This window comes from Euphorbia lathyris, chromosome 4, assembly GCF_963576675.1.
Source record: "Euphorbia lathyris chromosome 4, ddEupLath1.1, whole genome shotgun sequence".
Classification (NCBI taxonomy): domain Eukaryota; kingdom Viridiplantae; phylum Streptophyta; class Magnoliopsida; order Malpighiales; family Euphorbiaceae; genus Euphorbia; species Euphorbia lathyris.
Window position 1 is genome coordinate 84,169,626 of NC_088913.1, and position 19,706 is coordinate 84,189,331.

The following is a 19,706-nucleotide window of genomic DNA, read 5'->3' on the forward strand; positions in this document are numbered from 1 at the left end:
CAACACATTAAATTTAAATACTTTGATTTATTTGTTACTAATGTGTTTGTTCATTGTTGAGTGTTTAATTCACAAAGTATTAAAAGACATTAAAGATCAAGGCCCAAAAGCCCACAAGATAAAGTCAAACCCCAAGTCAATAGATCCAAGCTACTAGTTCAATTCGGCCCAGCAATGAAGAAGGATCAAGAAGCCTTTCCAACTGCTTCACGATGAAGCTACTGAGTTGAACGGATAGAAGACAAGTCAGTAGTTGACTTGAACAACTTGGAGACAAAGCTAACCCATTTTGAGAAATGTTCAGACGCCGCAGAAAGTTGTCTAGAAGATTTTACCATAAATGGAGAGACAACCTGGCACTTACTGACCAAAAGTACCTGATACCTAAATCAGGCAGAAAAAGCAACATTCTCATTGGCCGATCACACTGAGCACTGACGAGTGAAAGCGACAGCAAACCGTTTCCCTCCAATGGTTATTTTGAATTTCGAAATAACTGGAGCCTCAGATGTCACTATAAATAGGCCTCTCATTTGCTTCATTCCATGCAGATCTTCATCAAGTCGAACCGCTGACCAAATTGTTATTTGAAGTTCTATGCCAAAGCAAAGCAAAAGAAATCTTACACTCATTCTTATTTTGTGTAAAAGACTAGATTGTAAATCATCTAAAGTGTTCCTGTTTATTTAGAACAACATCTTTATCATTTCTAAAGATTGTAAGGAGAAACTGAGTTGCTCGGTTATAGCACTCAGTGGTAGAATAATATTGGGTATAGGATATAGAGGAATGTACTCTGTATACTCACTGACTATTGTAAGAGGTTTGTGCTCTACCTGAAAGAGCTCAGTAGTGGATTAAAGCTCGGAAGGATTCCGGGGACTGCACGTAGGTAGGAGGCCGAACCAGGATAAATCTACTAAGTAACATCTTCTAACTCTTAACTCCTTATCTGCTTGCTTTGAACTGTGCCTAGTAAAACGCTAAAATATATACACTGAGTTGTGTGGCTTGAGTACTGAGTACATGAATAGACTTCAGTGCTATCTCCTGACTTAACGTTAGAAGCAGCCTTAGTTACCAATTAACTGAAGCTGCCTCTGATTTAACTCAGCACTACTATGCTAAACGACTAAGTGAAAAACCTTAGGTTGTAAAAGAAAGTCAGCTTAAAGAGAAAAATTTTAAATAGTTCCTTAACCCCCCCTCCCCCTTGGAACTAATTCTCACATTACACGGGACCAACAGAGGTCTTGTCAACTAATAATCTACTTATGGCCCCGTTCTCGTATGAGGAATTTAAGATAACTATTTTCTCTATGCACCTAGATAAGTTCCCTGGGCCTGATGGTCCGAGTCTTGGATTTTTCCAATATTTTCAGGATGATATTGGTTAAGAGGTGTTTAACGCATGTTCTAACTATCTCACTCGTGACCAATTAAAATGATACAATACTTGTATTAATTCCTAAAGTGGATAGACCTGAATGAATGAATGAAAGATCTACGACCAATTTCACTGTGTAATATTTAATTACTTTTAGTTTGCATATATTACATAAGCCATGGAATTTAGGAGTCATGAAATGGTTGATGAAAAACAAATATAAGATCTTAATGAGCAAGAATACTAATTAATCGTATTATAATAAATAAGAAAATAGAACTAAATAAAAAGATAACATATAATGTTAATAGGAAAAGAATATAATATGGTTAATTTAATTGTGACGTTTAACTTAAATTGGATATATTTGGTAAACACATTAAGCTTAAATTCGTATTATTTTGTAAACGTTAAGCCTATATTGGTGCTATTTTGTACGTGATGCCTAAATTGATGCTATATTGTAAATGTTAATCCTAAATTGATATTATGTTGTAAACATTAAGCCAAAAACCTTAGACCTATTTTGGTACCTTATCCCATAAAATAAAATAGCTTCAAATACATCTAAAAATGACACATATATAGATTAACATTGAGATTACAAAAAAATAAAAAAAAAATAGAAATAATTAAATAAAATAAAATTGAAAAAGAAGAGAATTATAATAATAGTGTATTAAGATGATAGAAAACCATGCATCTCGAAAATGAATCTTTGATTAGCATGCACGATGCTCTCATTTAATGCTATTGCATTGGAGATCTCATGTTTTTATCTTTTTAAGAGGTGAAATAAGATGTCTGTTTTTTTCCATTTTTTTAATTTCTTCTCAAACTTTTAAATATTCCCATAATCGAAACAAGCTTCTTTTCCTCCTCCTTCTCTATCTATACCTTCTGGTCTCAATCTCACCTTTTCCTAGATTTTAGGGTTTTCAAGAAATTCGTATACATTTAAAAAGAGGCAAATTATCGGTTCTCCATGTCAAATAGAGGACATTCCATACATATTTTGACACGTGTAATATGGACTTACACATTTTATAAGAGGTTCCATTATTTTAATTATTACGTCGGGTTACAATACACGTGTCCAAATGTGAATTGGGGTCCTCCGAGTGATATGGAAGACCCGGTGCTTAATATAAGAACTCTTAAATAGATCACTAATAGAGTTAATTATTAGAAGCACTCGGTTCTCCATGTCAAATAGAGGACATTCCATACATATTTTGATACGCGTAATATGGACTCACACATATTATAAGAGGTTCCACTAATTTAATTATTACGTGTGGTCATAATACACGTGTCCAAATGTGAATTGAGGACTAATAGACTTATAATTAAGATTTAAGGGCCTGTTTGATTCGATTGTTAGGTAGTAGCTATTGCTGTTAGTTGTTACAGTAAATTGTTTGTTGTTAAGTTGTTAGCTAACTTTTTTTAGAAGAAAGATAGTAAATTTCGACATAAGTAATTAAAAAATTACAATCTAGAAATATATAAGAGAATGTTGAATCTGCATCTTCAATATCATAGATCGTGATAGAAGAACTGTAGACAGTGCTTGAAACTATTTTTGGCACAATGGCAAAAAAATCACTCTACCTAGAATCAACTTCATAGTCTTTTTCTCCAAAAATGATTTCATGATTTTTCAATAAACCAGATGGCAGCGATATCATTGGAATTACGGTGAAGGTCAAAAGTTGAAACCTTATTAACTTAGGAATTATTGGATAAACGTAATAGGAGAAAGAAACACGTGTACTAGGTAGGAAAACAAATTGGAGTAATTTTGTCAAAATCTACAAAAAAAAAAAAAAAAAAAAAAAAAAAAGGGCGGCCTGGTCGCACTACGCGTCCCCGCTGAGCGAGGGTCCGGGAAGGGATCCCACCACAAGGGTATACTGGAGGCAAGCCTTCTCCTGCCAATTTATTTTAGCAACAACAACGTTTACCGTTGTGCCAAGGCTCGCCCTCGTCAAAATCTATACAAATAAAAAATAAAAATGTTCCATGAAAAGTTCAAAGTTGGAGCATTTTAGGAACCACTGTTGTTTACTTAGTAGCTATGTGAATTATTTCTAGTTGTTTTGAGCAAAACCACTAAAGGCAACTACAAAAAGCTAAACCAAACACCCTCTTAATGCTGCTATTATTGTTTACTTTTTGACGGTAGTTATTTGCTCCTACTGATAGGCTAGTAGTTGATAGATATTAGTTTTTTTCCCTTCCAAAATAACTATCAGTTGGAGAAATTTTATCATCCGATGCACCACATCATTTATGTGCTGGACCAATAATTTGATGTAACATCATATATTTTAAGGTCTAGGATTTCTAATTTAGGGTCTAGGATTGGTGCACCACGTCATCTGTGTGCCAGTCGTATAGTAAAAAGAACTTGCAAAAATGAGAATCAAACTTTCGGTCTAAACCATCTGGTATTCTAGGTCGACAGCTCAGACTAATTCAAATTCGAGTCAGGTAAATCTTTCTCGAGAGACAAAGCTCTCACACCAAATATTTTAATTGTAGTTTGCATTTCCATCTTTCGAATTCAAATCCTACTTGAATAACTAATCTAATTTAAAACCTTAACTATTTAAACCACATGTTTAGTGGTAAAAAGAGAATCAAATTAACACTTACTTCGTATCTGCATTATATAATGAGAAATTCTACTGTAGTTTGGAACCAATACCGGTCTCTCCACTCAGATGATGTCACATTAGCAGTTAGGTTGATGTGGCATCATATGAATGGATAAGAACAATACTGATCCCGACCCATTATAGAAATATTCAAGTGGGATTGATGTTAACACAACTATTATATATACCAACTTAACTTAATTATATATGATTTATTTAATTTGAGTATGATATAAGAGATATGCCATCATTTTCATTTCTATATCTTTGATGTGGATTTAAGGGATAGATGTATATATATAAATGTCGGTAAGGGAGAAACTTGTAATTTCAAAAAGAGATGATTCAATTCCAAATCATATAATATAATTATAACTATATAATTATAATGTAATTAAAAAAAGATTATTTAAAATTAGATTAAAATGATAAGATTAAGATAAGAGACCAAGTACAAGGAAAGAAGTGCTGTTTTATTTTGGAAGACAAGAAAAAGAAGTGTGGAATCATGTGATGATCATTAAATGCAATAGGAGCTACTACTTACTTAGGTTTTTACATTAATTAATGTTTTAATTATTTAATAAGTTTATATGTTTTACAAATTCAATAGTATTATTAATCTATGTCCCTCGAATTTCTATTTTATTTGAATAATATTACAAACTAAACAAGTTCGTGTCAGGCTCATTAATTTCTTGGTGGGTTTGCTTCTTAATTTATTAATTAATTATCTTAATCATTAGTTTTTTAGTAAGCTTTTGTCTTGTACCACTATATTGGAAATTGTCCAAATCATCCCATAATGTAGTACTTTAAATGAGAGAGGTTAACGCATCAATAACCCATTATTTGGTCTTAAAAAAACTGACCGGTCCTCTGAATTTACAACGTGTATGATTTGATTGAAGAGCTTGATCGATGACCTAGTCTTTAGAGACGGACATACATTGAGGTGGATTCTCAGTACACTCTGAAATAAGAGAGGAGTACATTTTTATAAAGGTCTCAAAAGATGGTATTACCTTAATGTCTCTAGGTGAGGCGGTGGTGGTGAGTCGGTGTAGAAGTTCATGGGCTTGTAGAGGATTGTGCCTTTTAGAGAATTTGAGGACCATTTGGCCTTGCGCCTTTAGTTTATAGGAGCCGTAACACAACGTATCTTATTAGCTTCTTGAACTTATTTAAAGTGACATGATTAATCTTGTGAGTCCACGTGTTAGAGCAAAAGAAAATTTGGACAAATTAAAATGTATCACTTTAAGATAGTTCAAGAAGTCAATAGATTATTGTAAGCACATTCGAGAAACCAATCGATCACTTTAAACAAATTCAAATAACTAATAATCACTTTAAGTAAGTTTAGGGAGCTAACGAGATACTGAATAAGTTCAAGAGAAAGACCCATTTAACCAAGTTCATTGAACCTTTGATAAGCCAAAGAATTTTTTTGCCTCACACTTATAACTCATACTAATCAAAATTACCACTGTTTGTCATATGTATAGAAGTCAAAAATCACCGTAGGGTGACTTGTACATTTTTCTTTTAACTACAGAGGACAAAACGACATCCTTTTATTTTAGGATAGGACATCAAAAATACATAGACATTTACCCTTGCCAAATTTAGAGGTGTAATTGCAATATCATCCGCTCTTATTTTTAGGCAAAGAGCTGTCTGTAACTACCCCTCTCAGGATGGTGTCTGATGGTCGGGAATGCAATGCATCCCTTTATTCGCTTCTTCGTAGATACACATAATACTGAAATATAATATTTTGCTTACAAAGGAACACGTAATTTAATGAACTAATCCAACTCTCAATTTCGAGACCTATAGAAAAAATGTTGTGTTAAATTCTAGAAATTATAATGTGACCGAGATTGTTTTCTGTAATTTTTTGCTTTCTTCTTTTTTTCTTTTTTTTCTTCCTCCTTCTATACTTTTTCTTTTTTTATTAATAAAAGGGTTGATGGCTGTGCTGGGGTGCCAACCTAGTTGGGATGCCCGGCCTATCATTGCATCCCAACCTTCATTAAAAAAAATTGGATTAGATTAGTGTAGCATTATCTGAGTGGTCGGGACTAATACTAGTCTCAGCCCATTATTGAAATTTTCGTTAAATTCTTATTTGAATGCATATAGTATCACTCGGTTTCTTAATTGTCACTTAAACTTAATAATTATATGTCCAACTCAATCATGCTCCATGTGAGATGAGTAATGTAAATAGCTTGATGGCTATGTTATATAAATTAAACTATATATTATTTTTTATATAGAAATTAAACTAATATTCTGTTGAAAATTAATGAGAATTTGACATAGGACTTAAATAATCTAATTAATTAATTAATTAATAATTTTGAATGTTTTAGTACAATTCTTCATGTGGGAGATGACTCTAACTTGCCAGAAGACACTACCATGGCAGCTAATTTTGGGCTGTACCTACTTCCTCTATTTTTCATTCAAAACACTCAAAAAAAAAATAAATAAAGAAAATGTCAATGGAATGTTGAAAGAGTGAGTGATTTAAAGGTACACTCAGTCAAAGTGGGTCAAGAAGACACGATATCACGATTCACGTACTCTACAAATTATTTAGGGTTGAACTTTAATGGGTTTGATTCATGATAACGAAGTAGGAGAATCTACAGTTGGGAGATCCAGGTCAAGGGAAATAGGTTCCGGATGTGTTACTATTTCTATCTTTCATGCGAAACAGACTTTGGTTGGATCTTCGATGAAGGATACTCCGACGCTCAAGTGAGTTATGATCTTAGAGGTAATGTAAAAAGTGAGAATAATTTCTATAGTTAGAGAGAGATTAGAAAGCTTATGATGAAGGGAGTTTGACCCTTTTACACAGAAGCGGAGACTCTTAATCTAAATAGGAAAAAACTGACTTTGTATCCATTAAGGAAAAGATACCGAGAAAATCGACATTCCTTTATGGGTGACTCTATCTATGCGTGCTGTTTTAAACTCCTACTTAGGAGAGAATTCCTCCTTTCGACATGATATGGAAGGAAGCTTTTGGAAACCCGGATAGGACATCCATCTAACATGGGGTGAGGATTCGATCCGGTTTATTCAAGATCGAATCTCAATATTAAATTATGTTAACAGAAGCCACCATAAGTCGAGTACTTCTTTTAACGCTAGAGCAAACACTTTTGCTTCTCAAATATCTGCACCGTTTCAAGAAGGTTATTCTTTTAATGAAAACGAGACACATGTCCATTTGTCACTGTGAAAACAAAATGTCACCTTGATTCTATTTTAAGAGGAACGGGATAAATGGAATCCACTATTTCCATTATAGGGCCGAAGGAGAAAGGGAGAGTTAGAGAGAGACTGGTTTTAGAGAGAGTAATTGATCCATGGCGATTAGGGCTGTAAATGAGCCGAGCCGCTCATGAGCGGCTTGACGTTTGGCTCGATAAAAGTTCGACTCGATTTTTTTAATAAGCAGCTCGTGAGCACGATTTTCAAGCTCGGTTTGTAAACGAGCCGAGCTTGAGCATACCAAAGCTCGCGAGCAAGCTCGATTAGAGGCTCGTGAACAAACTCGATAAAAGCCCGTGAGCTAACTCAATTATAATATATATATATATATATATAAATATTAAAAAAATAAAGTTTAGTAATGTTTATAATTAATATTATTTGATGTACCGAATTTGATATTATTTTGTTCGTGAACACTATAAACGAGCTCGTTCGTGAGCAAAACAAACAAGTTGCTTGTGATCAAAGCTCACGAGCACAAAAAATGAGCTTTTCATAGAAAAATAAACGAGCTGCTCACGAACAAATAAAACAAGATGTTCGTGAGCAAGCTTGTGAGCTCGATAAACGAGCTCGGCTCGTGAGCAGCTCGTGAACAATCGAGCTGCTAAACGAGTCGAGGTCGAATAGCAAATTGAGCTCGAACCGAGCTCGATAAGAAACTGTCGAGCCGAGCTCGAGCAGGCCAAATCTCGGCTCAGCTCGTTTACAGTCCTAATGGCGATGGAGGAGAATGGTAAAATGAGTATTCTAGATTTTAGAAGGAGGGAAGGAGAGAGAAACCCGGTGAAAAAGGAGAGTCAAAGGTAAGAAATCCTGGTCAACGGTCACAATGGCCACCGATGTTAAAAAGTGTAAAGTTTAGTGACTATAACGTTAAGAATTGAAATTCAATGACCATAACGTTAAAAAAAGGTAAAATTCAGTGACTATAACGTTAAGAATTGAAGTTCAGTGGCCATAGGGCGGCCCGGTGCATTACGGTCCCCGCTGAGCGAGGGTTCGGGGAGGGGTCCCACCATAAGGGTGTACTGGGGACAAGCCTTCCCCTGCCAATTTATTTGTCAAGAGGCTGCTCCTAAGACTCGAATAACGTTAAAAATGGTAAAATTCAGTGGCCATGGTGTAATTTACCCTAAATTAAATATTTGAACTTTGAGTTTTTTTTATGAGAAATCGGAAATAGAAAAACGGCATAATATCCATTTGGGTCCCTAAACTAAAGTTTGAAAATCAATTAGGACCTTAAACTATCAAAATCATCAATCAAGTCCTTAAACTAAGTAAAAATCATCAATTGAGTCCACATCCTAAGCAAAAATCATCAATTGAATCCTCATCGAAAATTATTCGGTTGAACAATTTTAGACTCTCTTCTCCCATCCATTTTGAGCCAACAGAGAGATTATTATAGTCCATGTCAAATAGTTACGGTTTCTGATTTTAGGATAACATAAGGATTCAATTGATGATTTTTGTTTAGTTCAAGATTTTAATTGATGATTGTGATAGTTTAAGGTTCTAATTGATTTTAAATTTTTTAAAATGAATGTAATGCCTAGAAAAAACAAACTAATTATGTATGTATAAAATTTAAATTATCAATTATTTGAATGTCATGAAGCAAAGTACATACAGTAACATAGCCGTGACTAATATATAGTTTTTTTTTTTTTTGAAAGGAATATATAGTTTATTATTTTTTAATGAATTATTTATATCATCTTTTAACAATTTGTAATTCAAACAAACAAAATAAACTGTAATTAGTATTAAGTGATTTGATAGTGATTTTTGAATAAGACATGTATATCTTTTTCATCACGAGAGACCAATTTGTGAATTTTCTAGCCACCTAAAATACACCTAAAATACTTATAAGAAATAATTATATCAAATTGACATAATTATTCAATAATTTTAATTAGTTGCTATTAATTTCGAATTAATCTTCTATCTTGATTTGGGAACCTAGCTGACAAGGACTTGATTTGATTCCGGTTGGTGTAGTATGTCAAAAATAGGGTAAATTACACCCATGGCCACTGAACTTTACACTTTTTAACACCGGTGGCCACTTAACGTCTAAAAACAACCGTTGGCGGTTAAAAATAAAAAATCCAAAGAGTTAATGATATTCTAAGGAACTTTAATTCTTGAAATTTTTCGTTTTGAGGTCATTTTGGTGTTGTTTGGTTAGGAGAGAGAAAGTGAATTTTTAGAGAGAGAAAGCTCCAAAAAATGTGATTTTCGAAAATAAAAAATGTGGTTTCATGGTAAATGTTGTTCTGAACAACTTTAATTCTTGAATATTTTCATTTTGAGGTCGTTAACGATCGTTAACGGTCATTTTGAGAAGTTAGTTAAAATTGAGTGGCCACCGGTGTTAAAAAATGTAAAGTTCAGTGGCCATACCGGGAAGAAATGAAGTTCAGTGGCCATAATGTGAAAATGGGTAAAGTTCAGTGGCCATGGGTGTAATTTACCCGTCAAAATAATTGTAATCTTTTACGTACCAAATAGTTATAATATAATTAAATCATATAATATATTAAATAAATAAAAATAATATCAGTTAAAGAATCAAATGAAATAAAAAATTTAACAGATAAATAGCTTTTATTACTCTACCGCTTTAAAGCGTGTTTGCACGTGTTGAATGCACACGTTATTAATAAGTCACAATCACTATATCTTCATTTCCGACATGAGATTCATTTTATTTCGTTTCCTATAACCATCTTTTAAGGCTGCTCCTTGTTCAGACCTTCTACTCCGGCACCATCCACTCCAGACCGTGTCGTTATAGGTCCACTAGTTTTCGCTTGGTTCGTCCCTAAACCACACATGGTATGTGGAGAGTCGACTGGCTACCAATTGTAACAACCCGACTCTGATACTAATTATAACAGCCTGACCAATAACATATAATTATCCGCTTTAGTTCAAATCCAACACCTTGGATCTCACGATTTAAAAATATATTGAATATACACCTTATTAATATCAGTCACTCTCTTTCCATTTTCCATATAGAATTCAGTTCATTTATATCTCAGGCTGCTCCTTATTGAAATTATCTATTTTGACGCCATCCAATTTAGACCGGTCATTATAATGATATTATTTATAATGGGTTTACCATGATAACCCCCAATATATGTTTTATTTGAAAAATCCACACAATTGTGTGGTTAATTTCATTTTTTCCCATTTAGGATAGATTTCAATTTTTTGTGAATATCAATTTTGGCATTGTCACATGATTAGAAAGGCAAACAAGAGAATTACTAAAATTTTCTATCACTCTATCTATCACAAATTAGACTAATTAACATCAATCTATTTGTGTGATAAACAGACTAATATTAGTTCGAATGTCACACAAGTGGATGGAAAATTATTACAGATTCTGTTTTCATATCAAATGGAAAACTTTCAATGTACATCGGTCCTGTTTCGCAAATAATTGTTAATAGTTACCGTAATAACTGATTCGACTAATGATTTCACTAGTTAAGTTTGGTAAAATTTAACTGATTACTAATAGTTGTTTGTGTAAAATGATAAATAAGAACATGATAAAAAACTTTATTTGGAATTAAATGGTAGTAATTAGAGGTAAAAATGTCATTCAAAAGAGATAGAACAATAAACTAATTGAAAAATCTTTTAAAAACCAGCATTGTCAGAATTAGCCTTTTGGATTCAAGAAACTCTTTTTCAAACATATCTTCACTAAACACCACTATTAGAAGTTTGACTAGTCAAAACCTCTAAAGTGGCTCAAACATCTAATTTTATCCCAAAAAACTCTTTACCAAATAGTGTCATTATATAGTGTGGACACACGCATCTATAATTTTATATTTTTATAAGCGAGGTTATAATATACATATTCAAATGTGAATTAAAGATCTTTAATATGATATGGAGGATTAAATGCATCATTGGTCACTGAACTTACATGGTTGTCTCAAAATGGCCACTCAACTTCAACTTGTCTCAATAAAATCACTCAACTTTGAGTTTTGTCTCAATTAGGTCACTCCGTCGATTTTAGTGGTTAAAACGCATCAAAATAATGATATGGGTGGCACATCAACATGAGTTAACTCAAATCTCTGACCGAAACGAAATGTGGCAGCCACATGTCACGTATATTTATGAAAAAACTAAATTTTTGTTTTTTTTTCATAAAAATAATCGACACATGATAGCCAAGTGGCACATATGTAAATGTCATGTGTCATTTCGGTTAGAAATATGAGTTGTCTCGTATTGACGTATCACTTATGTCATCATTGAAATCATCATAGTGACCTAATTAAGACAAAACTCAAAATTGAGTGATTTTATTGAGACAAATTGAAATTGAGTGACCATTTTAAGATAACCATGTAAGTTCAGTGTCCAATGATGTATTTAACCTATGGATGATTTGTTCCCTGATATAAAAACTCCTAACAACGGATTAATATTAGTCTATCTATATACTATGATAAAAATTATTGTAAATCTTTATTTGATCTTTCTGATTGACAGGTTAACAAAACTCATCAATACATACACATAAATAGTTTGAAATCTATTTAAATGGAGTTAGACTATACTTACTTTGAATTTTTTAGTAATCAACTATAAATACGTCTCTCTCTAAAAAAACTACAAATTTCTCCATTTCTCATCTTTATTTTTACGGTAAATTAGACCCATCAATATTGAATTTTACTTATTTTTACAGTATAACCACTAAATGTTAAAACGTTAAAAATGACCGTTGATGACTCAAAATAGAAAATGCCAAGAATTTATAATAATTTAAGCAACTTTTACTTCTTCATTTTTTTTTGTTTTGTTTTGAGGTCATCATTTATGTATTATTTGGTTAGAAGACAGAAAATAAATGTTTAAAAACAGAAAGGTATGGAGATGATAATTTTGGAAAATAAAAAATATGGTTTCATGGTAAATGTGGTTCTAAACAACTTTAATTCTTGGATCTTTCTATGTTGAGATAGTCATTTTAAGACGTTAATTCAAGTTTAATAGCCATAATATTAGAAAATGTAAATTTGAGTGACTTTTATATTACTTTATGAAGTTCAATGACTATACCATGAAAATGAGTAAATTTCAACAGCGATCGATGTGATTTTCCCTTTATTTTTATGTTTGAGGTTAATTCAAGTTTAGGTGAAAAGACCAGTTAAAGTTGGTTGGAGTGGTTAATGACATCAAGTCGCTTAAACTAGATCTCAATAATTCGAGTTTTACATAGATAGAAAGCTTTAATTAGAAAATAATCTATCTAAAGGTTGTCTGGCGAGACTCGAACCGAGAAATCAGTCCTAAAAACTATATAAAAAAAGTTTAGGTGAAAATTAGTGGAGAGGATCCATTATGAATTAAAGACTATTTTTTTTTTTTTGTAATTACTGTAAAATTAGGTCAAGCCAAACATAAACATAAGTAGAGAGAGAGAGAAACAAAGTGTAGAGAGAGAAAGAGAGATTTAATTTGTGTGTTAGGTTTCACACGTGAATGTTTGTGTGTGTGTGTAGCTAACAAACATTCACATATAGTAGAGTCACTATCTTTCAAAGCTAGGGTTTCATAAAAAGAGAATCTTGTGTTCATAACCCTTTTAAATGCCCAAACCCTAATCTCAAAAATTTACTAATAAAAAGCACAAATTTCCATACAAAAGAAGAAGAAAAATTGGGTCTTTTTTTTTTCTTCTTCTTCATATTCTAGACAAGACAAAATAGAACGTGGAAAGGTTACATTTATTTTCACAACTTCCTACCCTTGCCGTTTGCTTTGGCGGCGGTCAACATCTACCCTTGCTTTTGTTTTTCCGGTTAATTAGGGTTATATAGGGAGCAATTTTACGATAAATATACCCGATTAATAAAAATCGTCTTGCATACTATTAGTGTAAAGAAAAAAATTTATATATAAAAATTTATTGATTCGTCGAGAGTATTATTACCGAAGTAGCACATTTTTTGCTAATAGAAAAACGTAATATTTCGTTAATGAGGTTTGAAATTGCATCTTCTGGTAAACATTATGTTTAAGATTATACTGTTTTATATGTGGGGCTAAATTCATTTTCTGCAATAATCATATGACTAAATTTATAATTTATCACTTATTATATGACAACACGACTTAGGGCCCGTTTGTTTTACCTACTATTTGCTGTTACGGCTTGCTATTTGCTATTGCTTCTTGCTGTTTGCTGTTACGGTTTGCTGTTTGCTGTTGGAAAAAACTTATTTTCCAAAAAGCAGAGATTCTCTGCTTTTGTAAAAGACTGCTTTTCATGTGTAAAAGGCAAACAGGAGGTCACTAACCAAACACCTAAGGCTGCTTTTCAGGTGTAAAAAGCAAACAAGAAGTCACTAACCAAACACCTAAAACTCTTCATTTTGAATTGAAAAGGAAAACAGGAACATGAAAAGGAGTAACCAAACACCTCCTTATAAAAATAAAAATAATATATCTGATGCAACCGATATTTAATGCTATTTTAATTTTTGTTTATTTATATGAGATAAAGTACAAATTTAGTGCTAGTATTACTAGGGGAGAATGAGTTTAGTTTCTAAGCAAAAAACATAAACTTGTTTATCAACGCGTTGCAATTTCAAGACTCATCAACATAAAATTAGTTTTTCTCATGTGTTTCACCATACTAACCAACCAATAAAATTTGAAATTACATATCCACTAATAAAAAAAATTTGCTAATAAGATTTAAAATTATACCGTCTGATATAATTAGGGTTAGGATTATACTGTGTTTTCGTTAATAAAACTAATTTCAGATTTTATCTCTATTTATATACGTGGATATATAAATCACATAAATAACATGATTATGTGTTTTAATATTTGAGGAGCTCAAGCTAACAAAAGAAATTACTCTATATACTAAGTGAAAATTTAGTCTTTTTTTAATAGATTAAAATCGAAATTAATTTATAATTTCCACGGACTTTAAAAATAGATAGGTCAATTCATACCCCAAATCTTTTACCATAATACTTATATTATATAATATAGGGTCCAAATTAATTTGTATCTTTTTGATGATTAACTCATAAAAGTAATGATTAAATAATATTTATACATAAAGTTTCAAAGATTTTGCCTTTGGAAGGATCCTAAAATTGTCTTTATATATTGTCAATGGGTATCCCTATTTTAGGGTTAAAAACTACTATATGTTTCATCTATGTAAATGGTCTTTCTTAATTAGTCAAACACTATCTCTCTTGTTTCTTTTATTTCTTTTTCTTTTATTAGTTTTAGGTAAATAATTTCATAGAGGTTACTAGCTAGTAGCACTAATTAGAAGTTTTTTTTTTTTTTTTTTTTTTGACAAAGATGCAAATGTGTGGAGTTAATTTCAATCTTTCAAATTTTTGTAAATTTAATTAATAAGCTATAAAAATAATTACTTATTGATTAAGGGGTGAATTAAAAAAAAACTTCTATGGTTACACGAATTGTCAAACGTATATCTGTGGTTTTTTTCGACCAAAAGAGGACTGAGGTTCTTCATTATGATGAAAATGAAGATTTTTTAGTTGACACTCTAAAAATGACTATTAACAACATCAAAATAAAAATTTCTAAGAATAAAAATTTTTTAGTATCACATTTACAACGGAACCACGTTTTTTATTATTAAAAATCATTATTTTTGGAGTTTTTTTCTCTAAACATTCATTTTGACGTCGTTAACAGTCATTTTTAGAGTGTCAAACTAAAAGATCATCGTTTTTTAGTAAAGCGAGGAACCACAACCATCTCTTGGTCGTAAAAAAACACAGTTTGACAATTCGTGTCACCACATTGATTTTTTTTTTTGGAATTTACCCTTGATTAAATAATTAAATTTTAATCATTCATTTTGAATAAAAATTACTCTTAATCCAAAAAAAAAAATTGAAAATTTATATTATGATATACTCCATTTTTTCTAAAAGAAATTTGACAAAAAAAAAAAATACTTGTTTTAGGAAATTGATTAATTTAAGAAAATTGACCTTAATTTGAAAAATGGATCATCAATAGCACGTTGGCTTTGATCCTCTAGAACGTGCAACCACAAGAACTTGTTTTCTTAATTTTTATTTTATTTTTTCTTCCTATATCATACAATTATTTAATTAATAAAACCCTATTTTCAAATATGCAATTAAGTACATATGATATAATATATACTTTCTTATCTAACCTTAATTATAGTTTAATTACATGAGTGAAAACAAATTAAGTCAATTAATTAATCATTAATTTATATACCAAAACAGTGTGAATATCATTTAATAAATATTCTATTAAATTAAACAATAATTTCATAGTCATTATAAATATACACACTCCCATCTCATTCTCTCCTCTCACCAAAAGCTTCAAACTCACAAAACTTAAAAATATGGGTGGAAACTCTCCTTGTGCTTCCTGCAAATTGCTCCGTCGCCGATGTGCGAAAGACTGCATTTTCGCCCCTTATTTCCCCTCCGACGATCCCCACAAGTTCGCCATCGTTCACAAGGTTTTCGGTGCTAGCAATGTCAGCAAAATGTTGCAGGTCTCTCCTTAATCCATCTCTCTCTCACATTTCCTTACTAAACCTAATCTATAAATCTTGGTATTGGCTCGTAAATATCTTAAATATGTATCTTCTGATAAGAAAACTCGAAAAAAAATGTTTTTACCAGCAGGACACAGCCGGATGAACTGTGTCCTGCCGGGTTTTTGATGGCTAGGTTTCCTTCCTAAACATAAATCTACCGGTATTGGTTCGTTAATATCTTACAATATATGTATTTTCTGATAAGAAAACTTTAAAAATAATGTTTTTACCAACAGGACGCAGCTGGATGAGCTGTGTCATGCTGGGTTTTTGATGACTAGGTTTCATTCCTAAATGTAAATTTATCGGTATTGGTTCGTTAATATCTTAAATATGTATCTTTTGATAAGAAAACTCAAAAAATATTGTTCTTAGCAGCAGGACGCAGCTGGATGAGCTGTGTTCTGCAGGGTTTATAGGTTTGAATATACTAAGTTCGGGTATTTTTATGTGCGAACAGGAGTTACCGATACATCAAAGGGCGGATGCGGTAAGCAGTTTAGTTTACGAAGCGAATGCAAGAGTTAGGGATCCAGTGTATGGATGTGTAGGAGCCATATCATACCTCCAAAACCAGGTTTCTCAGCTTCAAATGCAACTAGCAGTAGCTCAGGCAGAGATACTATGCATCCAGATGCAGAATGAACCAGTGATCCCTACTCCACATCACCATCAGATTATTCATCATCATCATCCTGTGGATGATCATGAAAAATCATCATCATATCTTCTCCAAAATGGTCTTCCTCAGCAGTACCTTAATTTTGCTTCTTCTAGCAATGTTATTCATGACTCTTTTAAGAGAGAGAGCATTTTTGGTGACATTATCTCTTAACTTAATAATACAATCCGCATCTGTTTAATTCAGCTGTTGTTGTCGTTTACTGTTACTGCTAGCTAATTTTTCTTCTAAAATAGTTGTTTCTCAATCCTAATTAAGAAGATGAAACGGACACTTAGATATATTTTTTTTTTGTATATTATTATATAGACTGATCAACCTAATAATTAAAATAAAAATAAATAAATATTATGTAATTGTGGCTTAGAACAATGGTAAGTGAAGAGGTCAACTAAGCATGTGAAGAGTGAAGTAAACTTGAAACTTCTTAATTATTATTAATTTTTAATGAAGTAATTAACGTATATATTAAACAAAGTAATTAAGGAATAGTCGGTGCATTACACATGCAAATTTTAATAAATCTCAGACATAAATTCTTTTAACTAATTAGTGAAAAATGCACTTCCTTGAAAGAAAAAAAAATATTTAGCTACAAGAATTTTATTTTAATTACTTCTTTTCCTGGAAAAAAACTTGGTTAGAGATGGAAAACAAAGTTTAGAGAAAAAAATTTGATCATGAAAAACCCACCATGAACATTTAATTGGGATAAGGTAAAAAAATAAATTACCCCCAACGTTAATGGCTAAAGAGTATTTTACTCGTAACATCATAGATAGTATAATTATATCCATATATAACGTTTGCAAGTTAGAGTAATTTTACCTTTAATTATAATTATACTATTATATAGAGTGATAAATCTTGTTATCTTTTATCATGAGTAACAGATCAAAGACAGCTGTGCATATGTGAATTTTTTTTGTAAAGGTTAAATTGAATTATCTCATGTGTAAGTGTCTTTTGATTTGTTGAAAACACATGATAACTTTATATATAGGTTTAGTATATACATCACCAGCTCCCTAAATGTGTCCATAAAAGTATATTAGCTCCTTGAACTTTGCAAGTGTCTCACAAACTCCCCAAACTCACTTATTCTGTAACTAAATACAAAAACCATAATACTAACTGTCGATTCTCATCCATTCAATCTCTCAAACCTGCAACACTAACTCTTATAATAAGTTGAAAGGTAGGAGAAGTAAAAAAATTACCTCCTGAATAGATGAAGACGTATTTTTAGAATTTAAGTTTAATAAGTTTTTGTATTTAGTTGTTACAGAATAAACAAGTTTAGGGAGTTGGTGAGACACGTGCAAAGTTCAGGGAGCTAATATACTTTTATGGGCAAGTTTAGGGAGCTGATGATACGGAATAAGCAAGTTTAGAGAGCTAGTGAGACACTTGCAAAGTTCAGGGATCCAATCTACCATTTTGGACAAGTTCAGGGAGCTGGTGATATATTATGCCTTATATATATAAAAATTCATGTGCATATATATATTTTTTAATTTGTTACTAATAAGTGCTAACATGACGTACAAGTGGAATGGGATGGAGATAACGAGATTAATTACTATATAGATTGCTCCGCCATTGACTAAAAATTAGGCAAAAACTTGCAAACATTAGTGTATTTTATCCCTATTTAATTTGAAGTAAAGTTAGATATATATTTTACTGAAAATGTTTTTAATTATTTATTTACAAATTCAAATGTAATTAATTTCAAAACTGGAAGTAGAAGTTCCAATTCCCAAGTATTTAATATTTTATGCAACAAAATTTGTCTTATATATATATACGATAAAATTGAATGAAATAATATTTAGATAGAGCAGTATCTGATGAATGAGGCTTCCAATATTCTCATTGTTTTTATTGAAAATCAAAGTGTACCAATAAAAAGGATCAAATACAGCATCTGTAGATCATTCATCACAGATTCTTCTAGTCTCTTCACGTGGAGATTACTGATCAGTTCATGGGAAGTATGCAAACAACAGACAAATCTTCTAATTTTTGTTTTGTACTTTACTTTTTTTTACTTCCGATTTCGGTTCGAGGTCGTCAAGCATTTTTTAAATAGATCATTTCTCAATTAAAACTTACGTATGCTAGGACTCGAACTCGAGATCTAGCTTAAACAAAAAAAAAATATTCTTTGATCTGTTTGCTGACTTGAATTCGAGATCTAACTTAAACAACAAGAAAAATATTCTTTAATCTGCTTGATGACACTTATCATATCATTCCTGGAAAATTTCTTTCAATCCGAAAGGACGGATTGGAGATTTGAAGTGCTTAATCACTCAATTTTACATTAATTTAGAATAAGTTTCATGAATTTTTATTTTTTTAATATATAAAATCACTTTTACATTTTATTCCAGTAAAATAATTTTGAAGCTTAATACATCACATCACGAGCTCTTTGAACTTGATCCAAAAGCAAACTGACTCACTAAATTTACAAAATATCTTATTAGCCTTATGAATTTATATAAAATGATATGATTAACTAGTTCAAGGTGCTTTAAGCAATTTGAGAAGACCAATATGTTATTTTAAATAAATCCATATGGTCAATACGTCATTCTAAGTAAGTTTAGGAAGCTAGCAAGACATTTTATAAATTCAAGGAGTCAAATGATTTTTCACAGTAAAGGAACCAAAAGAATTTCAGTTAAACATCCAAAGACATTAAAGCACCCTATATCAGTCTATCACAATATTGTGCTCGGGATAGAAGGTCTGAGTAAGGAGTGACCCCAAGATACGAGACATGAATTACTTGAATTCCATATTGAAAAATGAGAGAAATTGGCAATGATTATTAGTAACGTATGTATCTAATACATGTAGGCACGTTTTAAAACAATAAGCCCGATTTGTTAGATTTGAGCTAAAGTAGACAATTTCTACATGATATTAGTCACACTGTTACAATTAGTATCAGAGCCGACTCTCGATATATAATGTATTGGTTCAGGGAGGAACCAGACAAAAGATGAT

General features: G+C 31.6%; 1 protein-coding gene across 1 annotated transcript; it reads left to right on the plus strand.

Moving 5' to 3' along the window:
• Nucleotides 1-15,795: 15,795 nt before the first annotated feature.
• On the plus strand, nucleotides 15,796-16,918 carry LOC136226966 (LOB domain-containing protein 12). Its single transcript, XM_066015677.1, has 2 exons — nucleotides 15,796-15,958; nucleotides 16,464-16,918. The coding sequence occupies exons 1-2, from the start codon at nucleotides 15,803-15,805 to the stop codon at nucleotides 16,836-16,838; spliced, it is 531 nt and encodes a 176-aa protein (XP_065871749.1). The 5' UTR covers nucleotides 15,796-15,802; the 3' UTR covers nucleotides 16,839-16,918.
• The last annotated feature ends 2,788 nt before the right edge of the window (nucleotides 16,919-19,706 follow it).